Here is a 27,814-nt window from a genome sequence, read left to right on the forward strand (position 1 = left end):
TCTGCATGTTCTTCCCGTGAATGCTTGGGTTTCCTCCGTGTGCTCCCGTTTCCTCCCACAGTCCAAAGATGTGCAGGTTAGGTGGATTGGACTTGCTAAATTACACTTTGTGTCCAATAAAATAGGTTGGGTGGGGTTATTGGGTTATAGGGTGGATGTGTGGGCTTGGGTAGGGTGCCCTTTCCAAGAGCCGGTGCAGATTCGATGGGCCGAATGGCCTCCTGCACTGTAAATTCTATGATTCTATGAGATCATTTAGTACATGAAAAGGAAATAGATAATAGGGCAACACAAGGTACACAATGTAAATACTTAGACACCGGGATCCGGTGAAGCATACAGGAGTGTAGTATTAATCAGGTCAGTCCCTAAGAGTCGTTTAGGAGTCTGGTAATAACGGGGAAGAAGCCGTTTTTGAATCTGTTTGTGCATGTTCTCAGACTTTTGTATCTCCTGCCCGACAGAAGAAGTTGGAAGAGAATGAGTAAGCAGGGTGGGAGGAGTCTTTGATTATGTTGCTCGCTTTCACAAGTCAGCGGGAGGTGTAGATGGAGTCAATGGATGGGAGGCAGGTTTGTGTGATGGATTGGGCTGTGTTCATGACTCTCTGAAGTTTCTTGCAGTCTTGGGCTGAGCAGTTGCCATACCAGGCTGTGATGCAGCCAGATAGGATGCTTTCTTTGGTGCATCTGTAAAAGTTGGTAAGAGTCAGTGTGGACATGCTGAATTTCCTTAGTTTCCTGAGGAAGTAAAGGTGCTGATGTGCTTCCTTGGTGGCAGTGTTGGCGTGGGTGGACCAGGACAGATTTTTGATGATGTGCACACCTAGGAATTTGAAGCTGTCAACCATCTCCACCTCGGCCCCATTGATCATTGATGCAGACAGGGGTGTGTACGATACTTTGATTCCTGAAGTCAATGACCAGCTCTTTAGCTTTGCTGGCATTGAGGGATAGATTTTTGTTGTTGCACCACTCCACTTTGTTCTCTATCTCCCTCCTATATTCTGACCCGCCGTTGTTCGAGATCCGACCCACTATGGTCATGTTGTCAGCAAACTTGTAGATGGAGTTGGAACCAAATTTTGCCAGGAACTCCAAGTAAATAGTATTTGTTTTCATTTTATCTTGATGTTTAAAACCTGCCATTTTTCCTAGCTGAGCCTTCCAGGACATTTGAATAAAAAGCTGATTATGAATACTGTTTCAGCTAGAAAAGGATGGGCCAAAAAAGTCATAGAAGATATTTAAAAATACAATCCATCCAGAATGAAACAAAAATTGAGTGAAGGGATTAATATACTGTGAGTTATGATGAACTATTAGATTTGACGAACCTTGTTCAAAAATTGTCTGTTATTCATGTTCATTTGTTGGTCGCAAATCCATTCTTAACAGGATGATGAGCAATATTTTTTTTTACTTCTGATTCTTTTTCTTACAGCTTCCAGTGTTGTTGACAATGAGCACAAGTAAGTATGCTATTTATTCAATATTCTTTAGAATAATTTTGATCATGAGATTTTCATTGTAAAATTGCTTTTAGAGTTGGGACGTTCCTTTCCTTTATCCCTATTAAGCTGTCTATCATTCATAGCTTCTGAAGAATTTTGTGAAGTATATATGCAACTAAAATCTTTCATATAATTTGTTTCCCCCATTTTTCTAATGATTTGGAACTATTATTGTTTTTTGTACTGTTGTGGTTTCTGGGAATATCTTAATGTAAGTGCAGTATTTAGATTTGTAAAGAATGAACTAAGATGTCGGAATTAAATATTTCCTCTCCCACGACGTTGAACAAAGTTGTCCACTTAGAAAGAATAGCTGGAGACCTGTGTGCAAGTACTTTGTAACTGGCTGCTAGAAATGCATGAATGTGACGTGAATTACCTACCCATGACTCCTCATGCAGAGTAATCATATTTTGCGTCCAACAAACATTTGCTTCCTTGATCAGTGTTGTTTCATAGTTCGTTTTGCATATTTGTGTATCACAGTTGCATATCTAGCATTCACAAGCTTGTCTCATGGAATATGTAATAGTATGTAAACTGGTATTTTCTTTCTGATTGGAAGGAACAGGACTTCCTTAATCCATATGGAAATCTTTGTAAAGTTAATGAACTGGATTGCGTACCAGTGACTTATATCAAATGTACAGCATTTGTAAAGTGCAATCTAATTTGATCACAATAATTATGTTAGCTTCTAAGAGATTTCAGGAATTATTCAATGTCGCATTTAAGTATCGAAAGCTGTTCTTTTTGTTTATATACTCCACCCCTGTGGTTTTTATATAAATGTTCATCAATGTCCACTTGTAGTTGCCATGCCAGAAGGTCTGCACTTCCAGGAATCCATTTATTCCCAGAGCAACCCCACTGACCTTTGTGATGAACCAACAAATCATACCTGTGGTTGAAGGTTTTGAAAATAATTTAGAATACCCAATTAATTTTTTCCAATTAAAGGGCAATTTAGCGTGGCCAATCCACCTAACCTGCAAATCTTTGGGTTGTGGGGGCAAAACCCACACAAACACGGGGAGAATGTGCAAACTCCACACGGACAGTGACCCGGGGCCGGGATCGAACCTGGGACTCGACGCCGTGGGCATGCAGTGCTAACCACTGCGCCACCGTGCTGCTCTTGAGGTTGAAGAGTTAATACCACCTGCAGCACAGTTTCATTCTTTTCAGATACATTAAAATAAACTGTAGAAATAATTATATTTATGCAGTGAATCATCTGCAGGAGTGGTGGGGGTTGTGACATTTGTAGAAAAATTAAAAGTTATACCATCTGTTCTGAGCCTCGTATTTGTCTGCGAATCAACATTACTCACAAAATTATTTTCCCAGTTGGGCACTCCTGTGAAAAGTACAAAAATATTTTTCTTCTTGGTCTAAGTAGCTCCAAAGTACTTGACTAATTTTAGTGATCGTCTTTAATTTCATGCTGCTAAATTGCAGTTGTAATTTATTATTTGATACAGGTGAGTCAATATGTTTTTTTAAAAGGTTATAAAAATTCAAATGAAGAAATTCTTCATTGGCACTTCTACAGTCTGTCTATCTTTCATTTAGAATGAACTCCAGGCTCTCACAGATTTTGGTCCATTCATTTACTGTTCATCACAGTTGGGCAAATGCACCGACTCTCCCATATTCACAATCTCCTTCTTTAAGGCTTGTACCAGTCATCCCTCACTCCTTTCTTGGTTCCTCTGACTGGACACAAATTGATGGATGCAGGAATAGTCGAGCAATAATAATGGTTGTGAAAATACCTGTATTTGTACTTGAAGAGTACTTTGTGTTGATGGAGGCTTCCACTTCCATTGCGGATATTGGGGAGTCCCAACTCCTTCACTACCAGGAAAACAATCTACAGCCAGATAGTCTGTGAAGATGGAAAGATGAGAGATTTAAATGACATGGAAAGATGGATGAGTGACAAGAGAAGAACACATTTAATTCCATTTGGTTGAGCCTTTCGGCGTAATAATGGTCACAGTAGCACCTTTTACTTAGTTATTGTCTTGGCATAATAAAGTACGCAACTGAAAACTTCACATTTAGAAATTGGCTAATGTAGTGGGCGGTACGGTGGCGTAATGGTTAGCACTGCTGCATCATGGTGCACATTCTCCCCGTGTCTGCGTGGGTCTCGCTCCCACGACCCAAAGATGTGCAGGGTAGGTGGATTGGCCACGCTAAATTGCCCTTTATTTGGAAAAGAAAAAGAATTGGGTACTCTGAATTTTTTTTAAAAATAGAAATTGGCTAAAGTTGATAGCTCCAATATTACTTAATTGGCAATGTTAAGCACATTAAATACTGACATCCGGTTTGTAAAGATTTTAAGTTAAAATTCTTCCACAGTATCTACAAGTTCAATTCCATTTTTAGAAAGTGGCGGTGGTTGAATATCACATGTGTCCTTGAGGCAACCAACCAGATAACATTTCAAACAAAATATGAATGTATTGTCTAATTTGGTTGAGACGCTGTATAGTTGTTGCACATCAGTGGTTTATTTTACAATGTTACCTGATGTGGATTTTTAAAATAAAGGATCTAAACACCAACTTAGCGCCTTTAACCAAATGAAATGCTTGGAAGTAAAGAGAATTTATGAAGAACTGCAATCACTGTGCAGAAGTTATTATGTTAGTTGGGCTTCATAGTATGAGTTTTTCAGAAGTTGTACTGGAGCATGCCCTTCCTTTTTGGGCTGAAACTTCCGCTGTTCATTCATCTACTGTGATATGAGAGCATGAGGCACTTGATGTCCTGTACCTCTTTATATGGAATATTTTTGCTTCTCCAGAGGATTTGTACCTGCATCTGGATGAACATCTTGCTCAGAGACTGAAGCTAAATGTTTTGGGCAGCGATAACCTCACCACATGTTTACTTTTTTCAACTTAATGATAAGTTCATCTGTGCATGTTCAAGTAAGAGAGCCATGTTTCTGGCTTCAACAGTAACCTTTATTTGTATTGTTGTAAAAAAAGGAAAAATTGGAAAGTCAAATGCTCGGGTTGATGCTCTCTAATCTTTGGCAATGCACGTTAATCCTTTACCTGAGCTTCCCCAATTCTAGCCCCTTGGGGATCCTCGATTTTAATCTCTTCATCGTTGGCATTCAGCTGCCAAGGCCAAACAAAGGCCTACGATTCCCTCCCCAGAACTCTTGTCTATATCTCTTGTAAGACAAAACCTCAAGTCCTAATATCTCGTGGCTCAGTATCAAATTTTACTTTTAAAAACTCCTATGAAGTGCATTGGGGCATTTTATTGTGCTAAATGAATACACCTTGTTGTAGAAAGCAAGTAGTAAATGTTAGATATGCTTAACTGGACAATGTACTATTGCTTTAGATTTTCATGGGGCAAAAAGAAGATCTTAATTGAAATGTATTAGAAATTTGTCACTTCTGCCATTGTAATTAATAATGTTGAAGCAATGATGAGCTGTAATACATGGGTATTCCATTCTCTCTTGGTATTCCATTCTCTCTTGGTATTTAACGTTTAAGAAAGCTATGCTGATGATTAAGTACATTTGGGGATTCTAATTCCCTGACCTGAAAATAGTTTGAAAGTATCATTTATTGTGCTTTGATTTTTTTTACCTCATTATTTTGCTTATATTAATGATTTGTACCGCTAATTACCTGTAGGGATATGATGATCTACCTGGTAATAAAGTAACATTTTATAACAACAGATGTGGTTTGCGTAATTTTAAAATTTTAATATACAGCTTTGTGCCATAAATCAGGCCCATTTAAGGTAGTTAGTGGGAGTGGATTGTGAAGTTGTAGCAATAGGACTCTCGTTTGCTGTAAAAATCATTAATGAAAGTGAACTTTATTCATCCATGGAGATGGCTCAAAATTAATTACAGAAGAGGTAGGGTTGGCTAGAACTATTTTTCTTCGACCAGACATCCTACTGGAAATCCAATTTGTTATTAAATTAGTGATTCATACTTAATGTTGGAATGAACACTGCCCAGTACTCGTCTCATAGATAAAATCAATGTATCTATTTATTATGCTTAATATAACATGTTGTGATGGGAAAGGGCCACAGTTTCAGTGCACAGGGTCATGAATCATGTAATACATGATTAACTAGCTTTCATATTATATTAGTACTCTTCTTCAGTAGATACAAATTGACACCAGTGAAGCCGTTGCTAAGTAAAAGCAATCAACAGCCATTCTTTGACATACAAGTAGCCGTTCATAGAATGTTCCTGTTGAAGTAAGTGCTGAACATTTTGCTGAAGAAAATTAGTGTGCAGTACTCACCTGTTGAATCAATATACAGGAAATCTGTTGGTTTCATTGTTGGCTAGTATGTATTTTGCCTGTGCCTCGAGTTTATAGTTATAGTGAATTATTTGTCGCTAAACGGCATAACATTTATTCGCATAACTGATCAACCGTTTGAAAGAGTGAAAATGCTAAATGAGAAACATTAATGCTTACACATTTAGTTACATTTCATGCTTGATGCTTTCAACAATCTTGGTCTTTTGAAGTAAGTTTGCTCTTCAGATCATCTGAGAAGTTAATAGAAACCGTGGTGACTTCATATTGTGTACATTGTAGAAACACTATAATAGGTAAATTAACAAAATCGTAACTCAGAAATGAGTTGATGTTTTTGTGTTGTACCTGCATTAAGCTATTACATTAAAGATATTGCACATAAACTGCAAAATGTTTGGTGATATTACCAAGTACGTTTTAGTAATTTATAAATTTAGGGCCGCATAAACAGTTTGTATATTACTGGTTTCTTTTGTTTTTGCCTTTATTCAGGTGATATCTAGTTTTGTTGGATGAAGCTTTGAAATATGTTTTAAGTTATTAAATTTCTAATCCTCCGACTTGGTATAATTCACTGCTTGATGACAAGGAGGAAGAAACTTATGGAATGTGGAAGCTGGGGAAATGTTTTGGCTTCATTTCCTGAAAATTATAAGAAACAAGTTGGTGGATTTTGATGGGGGTAAATATCTCTTCAGGCAAAAGATGGAAATGTGCCAAACCATCCTGGTTTGATATTTCTGTGACTAGTGTGACTTGTTTCACAATCCAGCCAGGATTAATTTGGGTTCGCAAACTGGTGTGTTCAATTTGACATACTCAAGCCCCTACAAATATTCAGAAGATTCCTAGATCATCTGGCCCAACCAGGGCTATAGGCAGAAAATTTTGAATTTTGCACATTTGCAAATGCTGCTCGATGCATCTCCATGTACCTAGATGTTTCATTTCTAGGGACCCACTCAGCCCGAAAAGATGGAACTTCACTATTTACTGTGGTTATTTTTTCAACACTTCAATGCATTTTTAATATTTCAGAAATCCATGAAAATTAACTGACATTTTGATTGCTGCATTGAGCAACCATAATATTACTTCCCTAAAATATAATCTAAACAGTTTGCTTTTACCTTTTCATGGAAGACAGTCTATCCCATCAACAATATTGTCTCCTTAAACCCACCTCTCAGTTCACAGATGCTGAAACTACCAACCATAATTTGGAGCTACACTGTCCTCCAAATCTCCTGTGGAGGCATTCCCCACCCCACTTCTGACTCCAATATATGCTCTCTTGAACTGCCTTCTGCCCCAGATTCAAAATGACACTTGTTCTGGTGCTCTCTCTCCTATGTCAGAAAAGGTGTTCTGATTGATGTATTTTTTGACATTGGTCTTGGCTCCTAGACTGAACATTTTGCATTCTATTGGGTACTATATTTGTCCTTATTCTGTATTTACAACATAAACAGGTTAATTATCTAGATTGCTTGATTCTGGAATTGCACGTGAAGTAATCATGTCTCATTCTGGAGATGAGATGGAATTCTTGAGCTGTAGCAAGAGCAGGAATTCCTTGCAGATTTTCCAAATCCGGTCCAGGAAATCTACAGCAAGGTGAAGTAAAATGTGGTTTCCATGCCTCCTGAGTTCCAAATGAAGCCTGCAGAAGTCAGTGCAAGCCAAAAGCTCAACGGGTGCTTCCAAGTAAAAGAACCTTACCTTGCATCCCTTTGTCATGGAAAGAACAGATGGCTGAAGTTAGCCACGTACCAGCAAACATTCCAAAAAAATCTTTAATTTTCTAACTAACAGGCTTGGCAGATGTTCAAATTTAGAATGGAACAACGTAACATAATCGCTCACCAGAGGAGAATGCTGCGAGGATATCATCCTTTTATAAAGTCGAGTTGCCTAATTGCAAGCATTAAAGCTCAGTTTGAACACTAGCCATGCTCTATATCAAACGGTCTTGTGCTCATGTCTCAACAGCTGATTTGAAACCCAGAATATTGATTTGAAATCCAGTACATGTGTTGGTTCACATTGTGTACACCTGCCTATGCCAGGGGCATTGATTGCGGAAAGATTTGGTTAACAATCCAAAACCTAACCATGATCCAATGTAAAGAATGCTTTTTAGTGTCTTTGTACACTTTTAGGGATCCGTTTATAAGGGGGCCTACAACACAATCTTTTGTCTTGCATTCAGGGAGAATAGGAACCCTTGTTACAGAATGTTGAGGGGGAATGCATTTTTTCCTCAAGGTATAGCACTATATCACATGCCAAATGTGCTCTCATCCATGATTGTGTGTGTATGAAATAGATCTGAAGATTCGCAATGCAGATTGCATCTAAGTCTACTTACTGTCTAAGGAGAGTGCCATATATTTATTCAACAATGTATTGCACCTATAGGACCACCCAGTGTTTGATTAAGTGATCGTTGAGCATGTCAGATTAATTTTCTGTAGATCAAAATGGGAAACCATTCTAGGAAGAAATTATACTTTGGGGGAGCGTTGAATGGTACATCAAGACGACTGAAATTTATTTTGTTGAATTTGTCATCCAAGAACTGACATCACGTTTTCCCTTCAAGAAACTGTTGCAATAAAGCCACCATCTTTCTTCCTGAAAAAATCTAGATCAAACCAGGAGAACAAATTGCACTGGACTGAAAGTTTTGCATTGTTATTGAATGATATCTTTGCCCTTATTCAGTATTTGCAACATAAATGTGGACACAGGTTAATTATAAATAGATTGTTTGATTCTGGAATTACATGTGAAGTAGTCATAAACCAGTTTATTATCAATTATTCGTTGCCACACAAAGGGCATGTCAGCTACATATTTCTCAGCAATTGCACCATTTGCAGCCTCAACACACTGTACCCCTTTTAAAAAATCATATCATTAGCATTTTGATGATTTCAAGATTATGATATCTGACAGGACAGAATGTGTTTTTATTCCCTCATTTCTGTCCGTGTATCTCCTTAGCTCCCACCCCTGAACCCATTGACTGATGTACAAAGCATTACACACACTCTTACCTCCTCCTAGGTCACCGTTCATAGATGCAGGTTAACTCGGTGCAAGGAAGCTAAGCAACAGTGAGAGGTGGGAAAAGTATTACTCCACATCCATACATGTGTACTTTGAACAGGGGTCTTTGGGTTCTAGTCAGGAGTGGGAATCCTTGCTGATTTTTATATCCATATGCAACCTATGTATGAGCTAATTACTATTGTTTCACAGCCAAGCAAATGTAGAACTGACCCAAATTTAAACAAATTCTTAGTGTACAAAACCATTTTGAATTCTTTTGTTTTGTCTAGCTAGGTAAACTATGGGCAGCATACATTAAAACATGTAATCTTGTATTAAAATAACACTTAAGAATGTATATCGGTTGGTATTGCCAACAAGTACAGTCCAACATATCTTTGCAATGGATTAAATATGAAGTCTGGTCAGTTTTTCAGGAGGGGTGGGGGTACTTTTCACTAAGACTAAAAGCTATGCAACTCAAATGAGTTTCAGTTGCTAAGTGCACTAATAAGTATGGAACTGAATGATAAAGACCAAGACAATCCCAGGTTTGCTCCTTTGATTCTGTAGAGTTATCAGTGTTGCCAAGGTGGGGAATAGGGACTCTATTTTGCTACGGGTGGGTGGGAGTTGGTGAAGGTTGGGAAGGGGAGAAAATTAGGTTTGCCAGCCCTGATTGCTATTCTAATATAAAACACATGGCTTTAGACCCCTGAGGCAGGATTGAGTTTTGACTGAACCTGTGGTCAGATAGGCAGCAAAATTCACACCCTATGCTCATGTGGCCACCCAGGCAAGAACCTGTGTATAAACAATGTTCTTAGAATGGATCGATCGCTTCAGAAACAAAGAAGAAAATTATAGCCAAGATTGGGGCTATAATTTAGAGGCTGGTTTTGCACAGTGGGCTAAACAGCTGGCTTGTAAAGCAGAACAAGGCCAGCAGGCGTGGGTTCAATTCCCGTACCAGCCTCCCCGAACAGGCGCCGGAATGTGGCGACTAGGGGCTTTTCACAGTAATTTCAGTTGAATCCTACTTGTGATAAGTGATTTTCATTTAATTTCCTTTCAAGATTTTTTTTTTCCCAGAAAAGCATAAAATAATTTCAGGATCCTGCCCCAGACTTTGCATTGTTTTTCATTAAATTGAATTGCTGAGTGGAGTTGTGACACAAGGATATATTCTAGCTGACCATTTTGATCTGACATTCATAGATTTCAGAGACTTTTCAATGACTTGGCAACTTTTTTTTAAAAATCTGCTGTTTGACAGGAGTGATCCAGAACTATTTTAAATAATTACTCTGCTCCTACATGTCAAAGTAAATGCAAGGTATAGACAAGCTTAAATGTTTTTGTTAGATATTTATATATTGCTTCTCTAATGATGGTATATTGGTTGAGTTTTGTTACCAGAATTGAAGTAATTCATAACGTAGCTGTTCTAAAATGTGTTGCATTTATAATCTTTAACTTTAACATGTATGAAATGACCCACGCACCTTGAAAGCTCACCATTTGCGCTTTGCTTTTCAGGAATTACCTTGGTGCAAAACTGATTTCAGTAATGAACCAATTAGTAATGCAAATTCTATTTCCTAATTGGCATTATTTTTGAACATGAAGTTGTGTAGAAGAGTTTAGGAGTAACTGCTTGCATCCTGACCTACAGAGCTGAATCGTGCAGAATGTTTGCAGAGTTCTTTTCCAAAATGTGTAACTTACTAGAGTTCTTTGTCAGATGTGTATCCATACAATATACTGTGGAAAAGTGTAATATGGTAAACGTCTAGAAATAGACCCCAGGAAACATTGCTGAATTTTTTTGACCAAGGGAGCAACTACTTTCAACTGAAAGATTTGAAGCACGCTGCAAGGAAGCATTACTCGATTTGTCCAATATGCTCTCCTTTCGCTTTCCTACTTCAGATTGGAATATGTATCCAAGTATTTCAATCTGAGATTTTTGTCGCTATTGTCTTTCAGGAAAAGCATCTTGTGGCGAAAGGTTTTATTTCCTCTAATTAATAATAATTTGTTTCAAGTGGAAATAATTTTGAAGAAAATCAAGTAGGCTTCATTCAATGAGATTAGTTCCACTGAACTGGCCAACAGAGAAGAGATTGTCACTGAGGGAGGTATAGTCAACCATATTAGACGATAGAAAGGTCAGGGAGGATAATGCACCATGATCGTCAATGGTGACTTTGCTTCGGCTTCAGCTACTGTGGGAAGGGCAGAAACCTGATTGAGCAGATTGGAATGAAACTGGGAATTGATGGGTGTGGATATAGAAGGTGTTAATCTGTTCAAGGACTCTGAAAAGGAAAGGATGACTGAACAGCTTTCCAAAGCATTACTTTTCAGGGCAGAGGGGTTAAAAGTGATGCTTTTGAGGAGTGTTAATGGTGGTTATGAATGGAAACTTGTCAACTGGCATGGGAACCTGGGAGAAAGGTTATCAGCAGTTTAGTTGGAATCAGGTCGGGGTGCAGAACATGGGTCTTGTGGAGGAGATGAGCTCTGAGAACATGACGGGAATGAAACTAGAGGGAGATGGGCTCCTCGAAGTTTGTTTATGCATAGCTAAACCATTTATGTGCCAGGTACACTCAAGTTTGAATCTCTCGGACTTGAGGGAGAAAAAGGCAAGACCAGGGTGAGAATTAATTAAGATTTTCTTTTAATTGGTCATGGGGTGTAGGCATCAGTGACCAGGCAAATATTTAATCCCCATTCCTAACTACTTTTGAGAACGTGATGAACTTCAGCAATCTTTATGGTGTAGGTACACCCATAGTGCTGTTAGGGAGGGGAGTTCCACGATTCCTTATTATTTATCCACTTGCCAGCGGTGCTGGCTAGGCCAACGTTTATTAATCATCCCTAATTGCCCTTGACAAGGTAGTGGTGAGCTGCTTTGTAAAACCGTTGAAGCCCATGTGATGTAGTTACACCAACATTGCTGTTAGGGAGGGAGTTCCAGGATTTTGACCCAACAACGGTGAAGGTATAACCAAGTCAGGATGGCCTGTGGCTTGGGGAACTCCCAGGAGATGGTGTTCCCATGTGTCTGCTGCACTGGTCCTTCTCGATGATAGCAGTCATCAGTTTGGAAGATGCTGTTTAAGGAGCCTTAGTGAGTTCTTACAGTGTATCTTGCAGATGGCACACCCTACTGTCACTGTGTTTTAGTGGTGGAGGGAGTTAATGTTTGTAGATGGGGCTGCCGATCAAGCAGGCTGCCTTGTCTTGGATGGTGTCAAGCTTCTTGAATTGTTGGAGCTGCAGGCATCCAGGCAAGTCACACTCCTAACTTATGCCTTGTAGATGGACAGGCTTTGGGGAGTCGGGGTGAGTTACTCAGCGCAGGTTTCCCAACCTCTGACCTCTTGTAGCCACAATATTTATATGGCTCGTCTAGTTCATTTTCTGGTCAATGGTGATCCCATCGCATTTTTTCTTTAAATTAGAATACCCAATTCATTTTTTTCCAATTAAGGGGCAATTTAGCATGGTCAATCCACCTACCCTGCACATCCTTTGGGTTGTGGGGGCGAAACCCACGCAAACACAGGGAGAATGTGCAAACTCCACACGGACAGTGACCCAGAGCCGGGATCGAACCTGGGACTTCGGCGCCGTGAGGCCGCAGTGCTAACCCACTGTACCACAGTGTTGCCCAATCCCTACGCAGTTGACACGAGGAATTCAGCAATGGTAATGTCATGGCATAATGGTTATGGTTTCTTTCTTGTTGGATATGGTCATTGCCTAGACCTTCTGTGGCACAAATGTTACTTGCCATTTGTCAGCCCAAGCCTGGATGTTGTCCCGTTCTGGTTACATTTGGACATAGACTGCTTCAGTATCTGAGGAGTAATGATGGTGCTGAGCATTGCAATCATCAGCGAACATCCTCACTTCTATCTTGATGATGGAAGGAAGGTCATTGATGAAACAGCAGGAGATGATTGAACCTTGGACTCTACCTTGAGGATCCCCTGCAGTGATGTTCTGGATCTGAGGTGACTGACTTCCCACAACCATCTTCCTTTGGGCTAGGTATGACTCCAACCAGCAGTGTTTTTCCCTGGTTCCCATTGACTCCAGTTTTGCTTGGGCTCCTTGATGCCACACACTGAATTGTGGCCGTGTGTCAAGGGCAGTCACGGTCCTCCTGCTGGAGGTCAGCTCTTCATGTTTGAACCAAGGCTGCAATGAGGTCAGGAGCTGAGTGGCCATGGTAGAATTCAAACAATGTCAGTGAGCAGTTTATTGCTAAACATGTGCCACTTGATGGCACCGTTGATTATCCATTCCCTCACTTACTGAATAAGAGTAGACTGGTCGGGCATTAATTGACCGGGTTGGATTTGTCTTGCTTGTGGGCAGGAGATGCACGGGCAATTTTCCACATCGCTGGTCCGTTACCAGTGTTGTAGCTGTACTGGAACAGCTTGGCTAAGGGTGTGGCAAGTTCCAGAGCACACATCTTAAGTACTATTGCTGGAAAATTGTCAGTGCCCCATAGCCTTTACAGTATCCAGTGCCTTCACCCGTTTCATGATAGCACGTGAAGTGAATCAAATTGACTGAAGACTGATGCTGGGGCCTTCTGGAGGAGACTGAGATGGATCATCCACTCGGTACTCTTTGGTTTCACCCTCTGATATTAGTTTCTCTGCAGTTTGGCTTTCCACACCTTTTGTTCTCTCTGGGGACTGGCATTAGCACTCTATTCCCTTGGTTTCTGTGGCTATTAGCACCCTGTTTCCCTCTGTTTCTATGGCTATGACTCATCTTTCATTCTCAATCCACAGTATAAATATTTCCCACTTTCTCTGTCTTTAGCTTTGACAAAGGGTCATCTGGACTCGCAAGATTAGCTCTTTTTTCTCCCTTCAGATGCTGCCAGACCTGCTGAGATTTTCCAGCATTTTCTCTTTGGTTTCCGATTCCAGCATCCGCAGTAATTTGCTTTTATCCACTCTGCACTTCTGGCTAAAGATTGTAGCAAATGCTTCAGCCTTATCTTTTGCACTGCTGGCCTCCCCATCATTGAGGACAGGGATATTTGTGGAGCCTCCTCCAGTGAGTTGTTTCAATTACGATTCACGACTGGATGTGACAGGACTGCAGAGCGGAGACCTGATCGGTTGGTTGTGGAATTGCTTAGCTCTGTCTATCACTTGCTGCTTGCCATGTAAGTAGTTCTGTGTTGTAGTTCACCAGGTTGACACTTCATTGATTTCCTGTCATGGTGATAATGGTAGAGTGGGGGAAAAGCCAGGTCACAATGCTACTGATTATGGTTGAATATAATTCTGCTGCTGTTGATGACCTATGGTGTCTCATGGTTGCCCAATCGTGAGTTGCTAGATCTGTTTGAAATCTATCTCATTTAGCATGATCATGCTTCACACCACGATGAACTGTATCCTCAATGTGAAGACGGGACTTCAATTCCACAGGGACTGTGCGGTGGTCATCCTTACTGATTTCTATCACTGATAGATGCATCTGAGGCGGGCAGGTTGGTGAGGATGAGTTCAGATATATTTTTCCTCTTGGTTGCCTCACCACCTCCTGCAGACCCATTCAGCAGCTATGTCCTTTCGGACCTGACCAGCTCGGTCTGTTGTGGTGCTACTGAGCCACTCTAGATCGCACCTAGAGTGTATTCTACGCCCTTACTAGCCTGCGTGCTTGCTCCAAGTGGTGTTGAGCATGGAGTACCGATTGACCAGAAAGTGAGGGTGTGATCGTAATCCGAAGGAATTTTCCGTGCAAATATTTAACCTGATACCATCCGACATCATGGGGCCCAGTGTTGATGTTGAGGGCTTCCATGGCAAATCTTCCCAACTGTATACTACTATGGTGTGACCTCTGCAAGATCTGCCCTGCCAGTGGGTCAAGGATGGTGATGTCTCGGACATTATCTGTCAGGCATAATTTTTTTTTTTTTTTTTAGAAAATATTTTGTTGAGGCATTTGTCATTTTCAGAGTTAAACACATTAACATTTCTTAACTTAAACAACCGTGCGGGCCAACACATGCAAAACACCTAAACGAATAGAAAACAATGTCCCCTACTACCCCCGCCCTATTCCTTAATTATCCGTATACTAAGTTCCCTGTCCTTATCTAACATTGCCTCGCGCATGATTCTGTGGATATGTTAGGCTGCTGCTTAACTAGTTTGTGAGGCAGCTCTTGAATTTTTGCACAAACTCCCCGATGTTAGTAAGGAGGACTTTGCAGGGTCGTGGGGCTGAGTTTGCCGTTGTCATTTCCGGTGCCTCGATAGATGCCAAGTGGTCTGTCTGGTTTCATTCCTTATCCAATTTCTTGTGATACAACTGGATGGCTTGTTAGGCCATTTCAGGGGGCAGTTAAGAATCAACCACATTGCTTTGGATCTGGAGTCAATTCTAAGTCACATCTGGAGTCATCAGACCAGCTAAGGACAGCAAGACGAGTGAAAAAGATGGGTTTTTACAGCAACCATTAAGACTTTTAATTCTAGATTTTTTTTTATTGTGTTCAGATTCTGCTGTGGTGGGATTTGAACCCGAATGCCCAGAGCATTTCCCTGGGTGTCTGGATTACTAATCCACGACAATCCCAGTATGCCACTACCCTATGACCCAAAGGAAGCCTTGGTGAGCTACTGCAGTGCTTCTTGTAGATGCTACACACTGCAATCACGTGCTCATGGTGACTGTTTTGGGTGATGGGTGCTAGTAAACAAGGCTGTTATACTGTGGATGGTGTTAAGTTTTTTGAATATTGTTGGAGCTGCACTCAAGCAGGCAAGTCCATAATATTCCTGGATTGTAAATGGTGGAAAGACTTTTGGGAGTCGGGAAGTTAATTAGTCACTGCAGAATACCCAGCCTGTGACCTATTTGTCGCCACAGTGATTATGTGGCTGGTCCAGTTCAGTTTCTGCTCAATGGTAACATTAACAAAGTTAATGTTGGGGGATTCTGTGATGGTAATGTTGGATGTTCAGAGCGAGATGGTTAGAGTCTCTCTTGTTTGTAGATGGCCCATACCCCCGGCACTTGTGTAGCACAAATGTTCATTATCAGCTCCAGGCTGATTGTTTACCACGTCTTGCTGAATGTGGGCATGGTTACTTCATTATTTGAAGATTACTGAATAGGGGCAGCACGGTGGCGCTGTGGGTTAGCCCTGCTGCATCACGGCGCCGAGGTCCCAGATTCGATCCCGGCTCTGGGTCACTGTCCGTGTGGAGTTTGCACATTCTCCCCGTGTTTGCGTGGGTTTCGCCCCACAACCCAAAGATGTGCAGGATCGGTGGATTGGCCACGCTCAATTGCCCCTTAATTGGACAAATGAATTGGGTATTCTAATTTTTTTTTTTTAAATGAATACTGAATAGAACTGAACACTGCAATCATCAGTAAATAGCTTCACTTCTGACCTTGTGTTAGAGGAAAGGTCATTGATAAAGCAGTTGAAGATATTTGGGTTTTGGACATTGCCCTCCAAACTCCTGCAGACATCTTTCTTTTATAAATATGACCCCAGCCAGGAGAGTGGGTTTGCCCCGATTCCCATTTACTTCATTTTTACTAGGGCTCTTTGATGCCACACACTGTCAAAATGATGCTTTGACGTCAATGGCAGTAACTAGTTTTGCTGGTGACAAGGATATCCAAGGTTTAGATGAGGGATTGGTTGTGTAGGCCAACAGTTGGAGTAGAATTGTAAATCATAGGCTAATGGCTATCCTCAAAGTTTGTCTATGCTTGGAGGAGATTATTTTTTCAACGGACAGATGGAGAAAGAGGTTGGCTGCCAGAGTTGAGGTTAGGGTAATGTGTCCGTAATGACTCATTCACTGATTGAGAGCATGGGAGTTGTCATGATTGAGGGATTGGCCATGCAATGTGTCAGTGAGTTTATAATAGAGTTTTCAGAAGGACTGGAGGGCAGTGAATTCAGAGGAAAGAGGTGAGATGGAGATTGAAATAGCAAACTGTATGAGGAGTTGCTCAGTGCATGGGTTGAAGGAGAGAAAGGGTGGGGAATATGACTTTTAGAGGGACAATGTAAAGTAATGTCCTCAAAGCAGTTGAATCTGCCAGAGGAGAACTCAAGGTGGTAGGGAAGTTAAAAGTATAGCCAGTTGGGAGGCTTCTGCATCATCACCCATGTATTAAGTTTTAGTCCAAGCAGAATTTAACTTGGGGTCAAATGCACCATATGGCTGGGTGGGGTGGGACAAAGAGTTTGCACAGCTATCCTGACTAGATTGTCCAAGGTATCTGCTGATATATGACTTGTGTCCCAGATATGCTCAAGTCTGAATTCCTTGGATTTGAGGGAGTGAAGGGAATAACCAGCAAGGGACTATTACTGGGATGCGGCTATTGCTGGCAAGGTCAGCATTTATTGCCCGTCCCCGATTATCCTTGAGAATGTGGTGCGCTGCCTTCCTGAACTTGGCACTCTTAACTCCTGGACAAGGGGGAGAATTGAAAATTGGCATAACTGACCAAAAGGCAGGAGAGGAAGGGGGCAAGCGAGCAAAGCAGCACCCAAAAGGCAAATTGATTTCTTCTCTGCATTCTAGTGGAATTATCTACCTTCAATCCTGTAAACTGTCAATGCCATGGAAATTTATGCTGGTCTTTAAATCATCAATTTCATGTACGGTTTTTCAGCCATACTCCTCGAAGAAATTCAGACCTAACAATGTTTTGTTAACCCAACAGGGGAAACAAGGATATTTCGATAACTGAGAAAATGGAGAAATTTGAGGTGAGTTCAATTGTTACTTTAGCCATTACAGTACTTCTCAGACCTGTATATGCTGTTGAATAGGATATTACTCCTGTGCTCAATGTATTGTAAATAGCTCTGGTACAGATAACAGCCAGATTATTAATAGAACCCCTATTTTGGATTTTCTTATTAAGTCTTAAATATAATTACGGAGTTGCAGAGCACTGAGTAATTGCAGGAAATTGTAATGACTTGACTGGCCTGTTCCTGAAGTATATAATTGACTTTCAATCTTAAAGTATCCTATCCAAATGTATTTTTATGGGTGTTGTCAGATAGTGGGGATGCTATCAGATAGTGCTTATTCTCCAGAAAGCTCCTTCCTGTTCTGACATGTTGGCTGAATTGGAGGCATAACAGCCATGTCAGTTGTATGATGTGATGCTTCTGATTAACTAGCCAAAAAGGAAGATACAACTTCTTCAAATTGCCCAACCTCCAGAATAAGTGAAAAACTAGAATGAAAAAGAAATTTGCTGAAGAGGTTATATTATTTAAGGGACCTGGGGAAAGTGAAATTAAAGCTAAGAGAGTTGGGGGAAGAGAATGGTAAACTGAGCAGAAGAATTTTGAAATATTTTAATTGTTTATTTTGTAGCTCAGGGATAATAATACAACAACATTTGAGCACCTTCAAATGTGTGATCTTAAGTGTTCTGTTGCCCCTTGTTTGAGTCAGTGATTAATCAACCTTGTTAAAAAATGAATCCTTGTGACTTCAGTACTGGGATTATACTGCTAATTCTGAAGTTGGGTAATTGGAACTACCTGATGATTCAGATTTTGGACGTTCATTCCCTCCTTTGCTGTACTTTTTAACATTGTTTAATACAAACGATTAAATAATTCTGTTTTTGTCAGGCAAATTATTTTGAATTATGATCAATATTTCTTCTATCAAAATGACAATATAGAGGTATTACAGTCTTACGTTCTTAAAAGTCTCCGTTTCTGTTCTGTCTTTAAGGAGAAACCGTCTTCCACCTTAGCTTCAACAGAAAGTTTGGAAATTGATTTATCTTCTGATGGGTAATTGAGATTTTCTTTTTAATAGATTAACAGATTGAATTTGCATCTGAAAATCCGCATCTGAAAATCCAGCATTTTACAATATTTTGAAGTGAAAAGGGAAATATATATCACTCAAACGTTTTGGTTGTACTATTCAAAATAATGTCTGTTTTATTTTCTGTCTTTAACAGAAGCGATCAGCCTTTAAAGGCTGAGGTTGAGTGTCCATCTGTGGAAGCTGTGCCTTCACCGAATTGTGACAAATTAAGTGGCCATCGAGACAAAATAAACTTGATTGAAAATATCAAAAGTAATGAAAGCACTGAGAAAACAACAGATAGTCCACTGTCTGAATTGACTATGGAGATGCAAAGTGACACTGGAGAGACTGCACAGGATGATTCCTCAGATAGAGAACCGCCAGCTCCTGACACTGCTCAAAGTTCTAATTCAGTTGATAATGATGTAGAAATATGTGATGAATTTGAGGACAACGCTACTTGTGATGAAACAAAAGATGGCGAGACTCTTGATACCATGCAGAAGTCTAAAAAGGCGGGGGACGAGGAATTGGATGGAAAAACCTGTACTGAAGACAAGGGTGATGATGCAAATATAGAACAGGGTATGGGTCACAAAGAAGATGTTTCTTTTGAAAAGTTTTTTAGGAGCAAAGATGAACCAGGAGCTGTTGGTTCTGATGTGAGTGAGCAGGGCAGCATCCAGCTGGAGCCACTGACACCTTCTGAGGTTTTAGAGCATGAGGCTACTGAGATTCTACAGAAAGGAAATGTGGTGACCTCTGCTAAGAAAAAGGGAGCAAATGCTTCTGAGAATGTAGAGGAAAGTACTAAAGAGACGAGTCCTGGCTCAACACCCACGAGCTCAGAGCATCTAGAAGAAAATAAGAGTTGAAGTCTTGGGTGGGACTTTTGATGATATTGGACGTTATTCATACAGACCGATACACACCAAGCACACATACTTGTACTGTTAATGGCTTTGATATTCTTATCCTGTTCAGATAGAGTTCACATTCCTGTCTTTGTCAGAAAAATAGCATGTGAATAGAAAAGACTTACAATTCTGTAGAATTCTGTATAAAAATAAGCACCTTTGTATAGGTGCAATCTTGCCAGGCTCTTAGCTTACCTAAGTAAACTTTCAGTGAAAGTGGAATCATTACAAAATATGTGAGATTATGTCTGTGCAGCTGTGCAGAAAAATCTGACCTCAGTCATGTACAAGAAGACATAATCCTGCTGTTGGTGTAACCCAGTGCATATTATTTTAATAGTCTTTGCAGTAGAGGTAGGTCACTTAGGATGGGTTACATGGTAAACCAAAGTGCAGTTCATCTTTTCCTTTTACTGTAGAAAATAGGATATGTTGTGTTAAGTAATGCTTTCTTTGTATTGGCATGTATGTTTTGTTCAGCAGTTAATTCTGCTTACAGAGGTAGACATAAAAGGCAAGGACTGCAGAATATCTAACGGTGAATTGTTTAAAAAAACAACTGCAGTACTTTAGTGCCAAGCTGACAGTGTGTATCAGGAAGAATAAAGCTGCTTAAAATTATACTGAATATTTTTTTGCTACATATTTGGTAAATAGCTCCAGACATGTACTTTGCTTGTGACTGACAGTGGCTTGCTTTGTTGTGCAAACAAGTTTGTGCAGAAGAGAAAAACCCTATTTAAGTATCAAAACTTTAGACTTGAGTCTTTAGATGTGTCTAATTTTACTTTATCAAGGTTGTTTTATTTTAGTTATGAGTACCTTTAGTTATGAGGTGCATCATAGTTATCAGAATTTGGAAGTGATGTGGATGTAAGAGCACCCCGATGCTGGTGGCTGTTTATTTCTGCTGATTGCATTTTGCCGGAGATTAGTTGAGTTGAGAATTATAAAATAGCATATATATCAAATTTGATATATATAATTTACTTATTCTGTTGTCTCATTTTTGTATGGGCTAATTATTTTTTCAATTACCCTTTTAAATTTAAAACTGAAAATATTATTTGTCCTTCTGTTAGCAAACACAATTTTCAATATTTCATCATATAGAATCAGTTTCTTCAAAGACTTGCAGATTCTAAGCCGCAAAGCAATATGAATCATTTAATAAAATAATTTCTTACTGTAATTGCATAATAAACACCTTGATCAGTTGCACTTTCCACTTCTGAGAAATAGTTAATAAAATGTGAACATTTCTTATTTGATTAAGATGGGCTCTTTCATATTTTCTAGCAATATGCATTTGAGGACCCATCTTAAGTGGATATTGTGTGGCTGCCATCGTATTCTGGTTGCCTTAAGGCATTAATATGAATCTTTGAGTAGTTTTGTATCTAAAATAGTAACTCACAAATGTGATATACTTTGTTTAAATTTTCTGCAGACTTTCTAAAATATCTCCCACCCTCCCATTAGGAGAACGGTCCTGTATTACACCCTTAACTGCCATCAATGCCTTTCTGTAATTGTTCAGCTGGGCATGTCCTTACTGATGATATTGTTTGTGGCTTTCCTCTCCCAGAAAACCCCTTAATAGTTATTGGTGTTACCCTCAATAGTTTAAGTTTAAAACAGCTTTGGGAGTTGAGCCCCTAACTGCTGGAATGTACATTGGCAGATTGCTTCAGAGTCTTACAGCTTCCTTTGATTATCGGTTACTATAATTACAAGATTAAATTTCTTGCAACACCATGGAAAACTGTCATGCCCAGTTCTATTGATTCATTTTATTGTGCTTTTAGTTTTGCAGTCAATACTTACAAATATCATCCCCATTAAAAATTAGAGATCATTCACTGATGGTGTAAAAGCTGATCTTGTTGATGCTAAATATTTATCGTTCAGACTTGTCTGCTGGCTTTTCAAACTGGTAAATGTAATTGAGGGCAAATTTTTCGATTCTATTTGTACCAGGCTCCTTCAAAATGTTTAAGTTTATCTTCTGGAAAAGAATTGTACAACCTATTGGCTGTGGCATCAGAGGTACTCAGCTGTGTTTTTATTCCATGTGGACACCATGCAAGATTTGTTTGACTGCAGTTGCCCTCCTCCAGGTCCTTGTGGTTTACCAAATGCCGTCTACCTTGTAAGGGAAATTGAGAATTGAAATGCAGCCTAATCTAATATAATTTCTCTTACAATAATTAATTTATAGCAGTGTTGTAAATACTTTTGTTACGTGTTTTAAAATGATTAATTTAGGAATGGTTAGTACTTTACTTTAAGAATCTCCATATTTGTATGTTGGAGTTACATTGAACTTTTATTGCTGTTATACCTCCAAAGTGTAAATTTACTTCCACTCCAGAATACTTGCACTTGAGTTCATGATCTATTCATGAGTGTAGGGTATAAAAAGCAACTGTAAACAAAGCAATGTGCAACTGAATAAATGTCATAGATGCTGTGCTTGCAAATGAACAGATTAGGCAAATTTGCATTATTGGACTAAGCTACAGTTGTCAAAACAGTTTGGACCTCTGAAATATATAAAAGTTAATAACGGTGCAAAGGCTTTCTTTTCTTATAACTTCCAATGTGACTTTAATGCTGGTTAACTTGGAAGAGGAAATATGTTTTCTTGCTGCCATTGTGCCACTTTTAGTTCTGGAACTGAATTGACTCCTATTCAGAGTAAGGTCACTGGACACCGGGAGGGGTGGAAATAATGGTTTGTATACTTTTCTTCTTGTAGAAGTTAAATGTAACTTTTAATGCCAGTGCCTGCAAGCTGAAATAAATAAGTTGCATCTAACGGCTTGTAACTGTAATTTATTTACTTATGTCTGAATTTTATTTTACCTTTTTGTCTCGTCATCTTCCCGACTGCTCTAAAACCAGTGAATTGTGTGTGCTCAAGGCCCTTCAATACCACAGCCCGTTCTTCAACTGTGTGCTTCAATTTTGGTGATCTCCTTGACTGGGGGAGCATTTCACCTAAGCCTAAACCTGCTTTCATGTGACATATGCACATAACCACTTCCCAACAATGATCACTGGATAACAATCAGAAGGTCCCAGACATGCACTCCCACCTTTCTCAAAGCAAACCATGTTGGCAGGTACAAATTCCCATTTCAGACCCAAATCATTGCAAGCACGAGCAAAATTCAATACTTGCTAATAAATTTCAACACCTGTAATTTTAATACTAAGAAGCAACTCCTCCAATTCCAATCGATTGGAAGTTTGTGTAGACGATTGATATCTCTGAACTCTTGTCATTGAGCTCCTGTTATTATAATTAACTGGGACGTGTTATTTGTCAGCTCAATTTTGCACATGGACTGTCACTTCAGTATCTGAGGAGTCGTGAATGTTACTGAACGTTGGGCAAACATCCCCACTTCTGATCTCATGATGGAAGGAAGGTCATTGATAAAGTCGCTGAAGGTGGTTGGGCCTAGGACACTACCCTAAGGAATTCCTAGTCCTAAGTAACTGCAAAGTACAGTTTGACTCCTGCCATCCTTGATTTCAGCGAGGATAAACCTCTTAGCTTGCCTCAAGCTAATGGAATGCCATTCAGTGCTTCAATATATTTGCAAACTTTAATTTAAACATTGAATTAGCTTTACAACTAAAGTTAAAATTGTTCTTAAAGGGGAAAAAACAACTCATTATCTGCAGTTGCCTCTGTTCCAATTAAGCAACCCAACACAGTTCGAATTATAACAATCAGTTATATGCTTCTCTGTGCAGATCCTTGGAGACCCTTTCAAGAACAACCTGAAAATCCTTCTGTCTTGTCAGACACTTCTGTTCAACTTGAACTCATACGGCAAAACTACAGACCGACCCGACTCCTCATTCATTACATCATCTGTATATCAAGCATACGGCATTCTCCAGTCTCCTCCCACTAAGATGTCCCATGACTTGTGGAGGACTAAACACAATCCCTCAAAAATTACACCCCAGGGAACCTCTTAAACGTAAACAATATTCCATAAGCCATCTATTTGTAAACAAGTAAATGGTTAAAATCAACGATTAACTTGCTTTTACAAACCCTTAATCACAGCTTTAGCAGACATACTGGTTGTATGTATTTTGAACCAGGGTTTTTAAATGACATTGCTGCAACAAATATAAAACATAATGGCTGGAATTCTTAATTGTGAGTCCGCTGCTATCGTTGCTAGAATCCCGCTGTCATGAACAAATGGAGATTTGGCCCAATATATATTCCAAAAAAGTTGGGGTCATCGCCCTTCTGAATCTGGGATTAGCTCAAATGCAGGATTGACATAAATCCAGAGGTTGTGACTTGTTTGATGCTCTACCACAGTGGAACATCCCATCCTGCACCCTACCCAAGCACAGCCAGCAATCAATGAATTCTAATGATTTGGTGAGAAACCCCACAACAAGTTAAGCCACGTTCAATGAGGTGTAATTGGGTTTTTAACATTCAAATTAGCAACAATGGCTGAGTCACTGACTGACTGTGTGTGGAGTGCCATTAAATGGCTCCATTATGATTAATTATTAGAGATTATAAACCAGAGTTTTAACATGATATTTATGGGGTGGAATTCTCCCAGCTCTGGACCGGGCTGGAGAATCCCTGCGACCAGGCCATCCCCCCCCCCCCCCCCCCCCCCAACCGCAATTCTCCGGGCCGGGCGGCCGTAAAAAAAAAAGAGTCCCGCTGGCGCCGTTCTAACCTCTCAGCCGGCAGGACCTCTGCGTTGAAGGGTCGGATGGCGGCATTTGGAGAGGGGGGGTCCGATGTGGTGTGGCCCGCAATCGGGGCCCACCGATCGGCGGGCCGGCTTCTCTGGCTGGGGGCTTCCTTTCCTACGGGCCGGCCCCTGTAGCCCTGCGCCATGTTGCATCGGGGCCGGTACGTGCTGGCCCCCTGTAGGGGCCAGAGTTAGTCCTGGCAGCGGCCCATTAACGGCGTCGTAAAACACGATGGCGTGGACACTGCCGCAGGATTAGAGAATCCCGCCAATGATATTTCAACTTCTACCTTAACTATGTCCCAGTAGTTTGCTCTCTAAAGCATGATTTTGTTCTTGTTGGTCATTTTCTGGTTGGCTGCCTGTGAGAGTTCTTTATGACCTCAATGCTGGGAATCTCTATTAAAGTGCACTTCAATTAATTGCAAAACGAGATAGGTAGAATTCTCATGACAAAGATCAGTGCGGCTTTCTTCATGTTGAATGACGATCATCCTTGTTTCACTGCAAATTCCAGGCCAATACTTTCCTGAGTTTCCAATGTTGACTCATCTCCCTGATGCTGCTATACAACCTTCAGAAGTCAATTAGATTTTATACTCCATTACTATTCATACCTGACCAGTTGCATTTATAAATTGTGCACAGCCATGATTCAAGGCACGTTGACAGCATTGTGCTTCACAGCATACTCGTTAGCTACGTTTATTATACCTTCAATATTTTAATCCTTATTTAATTTTTCACAAAGTAGTCAAAATTGAGCCATGTAAGTATGGTAGATAACTCCTTCAAATACTGTGGATCTGTGTAACAAAATACTGTGGATCTGTTCCCGTACCGGCCTCCCCGAACAAGCGCCGGAATGTGGCGACTAGGGGCTTTTCACAGTAACTTTATTGAAGCCTACTTGTGACAATAAGCGAATATGATGATGATTATTATTATTATCTTGGATATCGGGATACCAAAGCAGCAACTCTGGACTTTTCCAGATTTTCAACATGAAGTCTCTCATCTTGGAGATGCTATGGTTTCAAGGAGAGCTGGCTTCAACAAGATGCACTGCAGGAACTCACCAAGGCTCCTTAGGCAGCACCGTCTAAACCTACGACAACTGGCATCGTAGGCAGTTTTAATAGGAATTATGCCACTGAACAACAAACTATTATACTGATCAATAGTTTTGCTTCATTTGCCGGAGCTACTATTCCTCACCACCATAATATTAGAATTACATTTTTTACCCTTGACCATATTATTATTTGCAGTTACATAGAATGCAAGGAGGCAGCTGGCTATGTGTAACGTATTCCACATGTATTGCTGGTACTACGCCAACTTGATTAGCCAGATGACATTCACCTATTTTAAATCACAACACTCCATAGGGGCAACATGGTGGCACAGTGGTTACCCATGCTGCTTTACAGCGCCAGAGACCTGAGTTCAATTCCGGCCTCGGGTGACTTTGGAGTTTAACATTCTGCCTGTGTCTGCGTAGGTTTCCTCCCACAGTCCAAAGATGTGCAGGTTAGGTGAATTGCCCATGCTAAAATTCCCCTTCATGTCCAACGGGTTAGGTGGGGGTTACAGGGATAGGACGGGGTTTGGGCCTGGTTGGGTGCTCTTTCAGAGGATAGGTGCGGACTCGATGGGCCAAATGGCCTTATGCAGTGTAGGGAATCTATGATACCATGAAAGTGGTAATTTGTTCATTCATAGGATGCAACATAACTGAATCTTCTATTACTTATAGACACGAGCACTGCACAGTCCTGAGACAGTGTTGCTGGGAAACCAAATGCACTAAAAACATGACCACGCACACAGCAAACATTCCCAGCATCAGGCTTCTCTCCTATGTGTACATACTAGTTTATGTTTACCCTGTAGCAATCCCCAGTCAAGCTGCTGATCAATCTGGACAAGTGGAGGTTCTGCCCGATGCTTCACCTAAAATCCCTTCTCGGTGAATTTGAGGAGGAGGAGAAAAAAGTTAACTTTTTCACCGAACCAAAACTTCAACATTTTTCTGTTCACTTTTGGAATATGGGTGTCGCTGGCTAGGCCAGTGTATATTGCACATTCCTAATTGCCCTTTAGAAGGTGGTGATGAGCTGCCTTCTTGAACCGCTGCAGCCCATATGGTGTAGGTACACCCACAGTGCTATTAGGGAGGGTTCTAAATGGTAGTAGTCTTGGGTTTGGAAGGTTCTGTCTAAGGAGCCTTGGTGAGTTCCTGCAGTTCATCTTGTAGATGGTACACACTACTGCCGCTGACTGTCAGTGGTGGAGAGGTGAATGTTTGTGGATGGGGTGTCAATTAAATGGGCTGCTTTGTCCTGGATGGTGTCAAGCTTCTTGCGTTTTGGAGTTCCACTCATCCAGGCAAGGGGTGAGTATTCCAGCACACTCCTGATTTGTGCCTAGTGGAGAGGATTTGAGGAGTCAGTAATGAAATGAAATGAAAACCGCTTATTGTCACAAGTAGGCTTCAAATGAAATTACTGTGAAAAGCCCCTAGTCGCCACAGTCCGGCGTCTATTCGGGGAGGTTGGTACGGGAATTGAACTGTGCTGCTGGCCTGCCTTGGTCTGCTTTCAAAGCCAGCGATTTAGCCCTGTGCTAAACCAGCCCCTGCAGGTGAGTTACCTGCCGCAGGATTCCTAGCTGCTGATCTGCCTTTGTAGACACTATTTCGATGGCTAGTCCAGTTACGTTTCTGGTCAATGGTAACCCCAGGATGTTGATGGTGAGGAATTCAGTGATGGTAATACCATTGAATGTCAAGGGACGATGGTTAGACTCCATTGTCTAGCACTTATGAAATGGCCATTGTCTAGCACTTACGAAGCATGCATGTCAGCCCAAGCCTGGCTATTGTCCAGGTCTTGCTGCCTTTGGACCTGGACTGCTTCAGTATTGGAGATGTTGCAAATAGTGCTAAGCATTGTGCGGTCAACAGCGAATATCCCCATTTCTGACCTTACGATGGAAGTAAAGTCATTTATGAAGCAGCTGACGATGGTTGGGCCTTGGAGATTACATTGAGAAACTCCTGTAGTGATGTCCTGGAACTGAGATGATTGACCTCCAACAATCACAACCACCTTCCTTTGTGCCAGTTATGATCCCAACCAGCGGAGAATTGTCTCCGATTCCCATTGATTCCAGTTTGCTAGGGCCCCTTGATGCTACACTCAGTCAAATGTTGCCTTGATATCAAGGGTAGTCACTCTCACCTTGCCTCTAGAATTCAGCTCTTTTGTCCATGTTTGAAGCAAGATTTAATGAGGTCAGGGACTGAGTGGCCCTGGTGGAACCCAAACTGGGCATCAGTGAGCAGGTTATTGCA

At 40.6% G+C, this 27,814-nt stretch overlaps 1 protein-coding gene across 7 annotated transcripts in view; it reads left to right on the forward strand.

Annotated features, from left to right (window-relative positions):
- Positions 1-22,523, forward strand: part of znf280d (zinc finger protein 280D) — a 188,787-nt gene extending 166,264 nt beyond the window's left edge. For all 7 annotated transcript variants that reach the window (XM_072470735.1, XM_072470740.1, XM_072470737.1 and 4 more), the window contains 4 exons: positions 1,444-1,471; positions 17,665-17,710; positions 18,702-18,763; positions 18,937-22,523. In XM_072470735.1, coding sequence (XP_072326836.1) covers positions 1,444-1,471; positions 17,665-17,710; positions 18,702-18,763; positions 18,937-19,660 — 860 coding nt within the window. In that variant the 3' untranslated portion in view covers positions 19,661-22,523. The remainder of the gene's footprint in view (positions 1-1,443; positions 1,472-17,664; positions 17,711-18,701; positions 18,764-18,936) is intronic.
- Positions 22,524-27,814: the final 5,291 nt, after the last annotated feature.

Source organism: Scyliorhinus torazame, chromosome 12, assembly GCF_047496885.1.
Source record: "Scyliorhinus torazame isolate Kashiwa2021f chromosome 12, sScyTor2.1, whole genome shotgun sequence".
NCBI classification, from domain to species: Eukaryota; Metazoa; Chordata; class Chondrichthyes; order Carcharhiniformes; family Scyliorhinidae; genus Scyliorhinus; species Scyliorhinus torazame.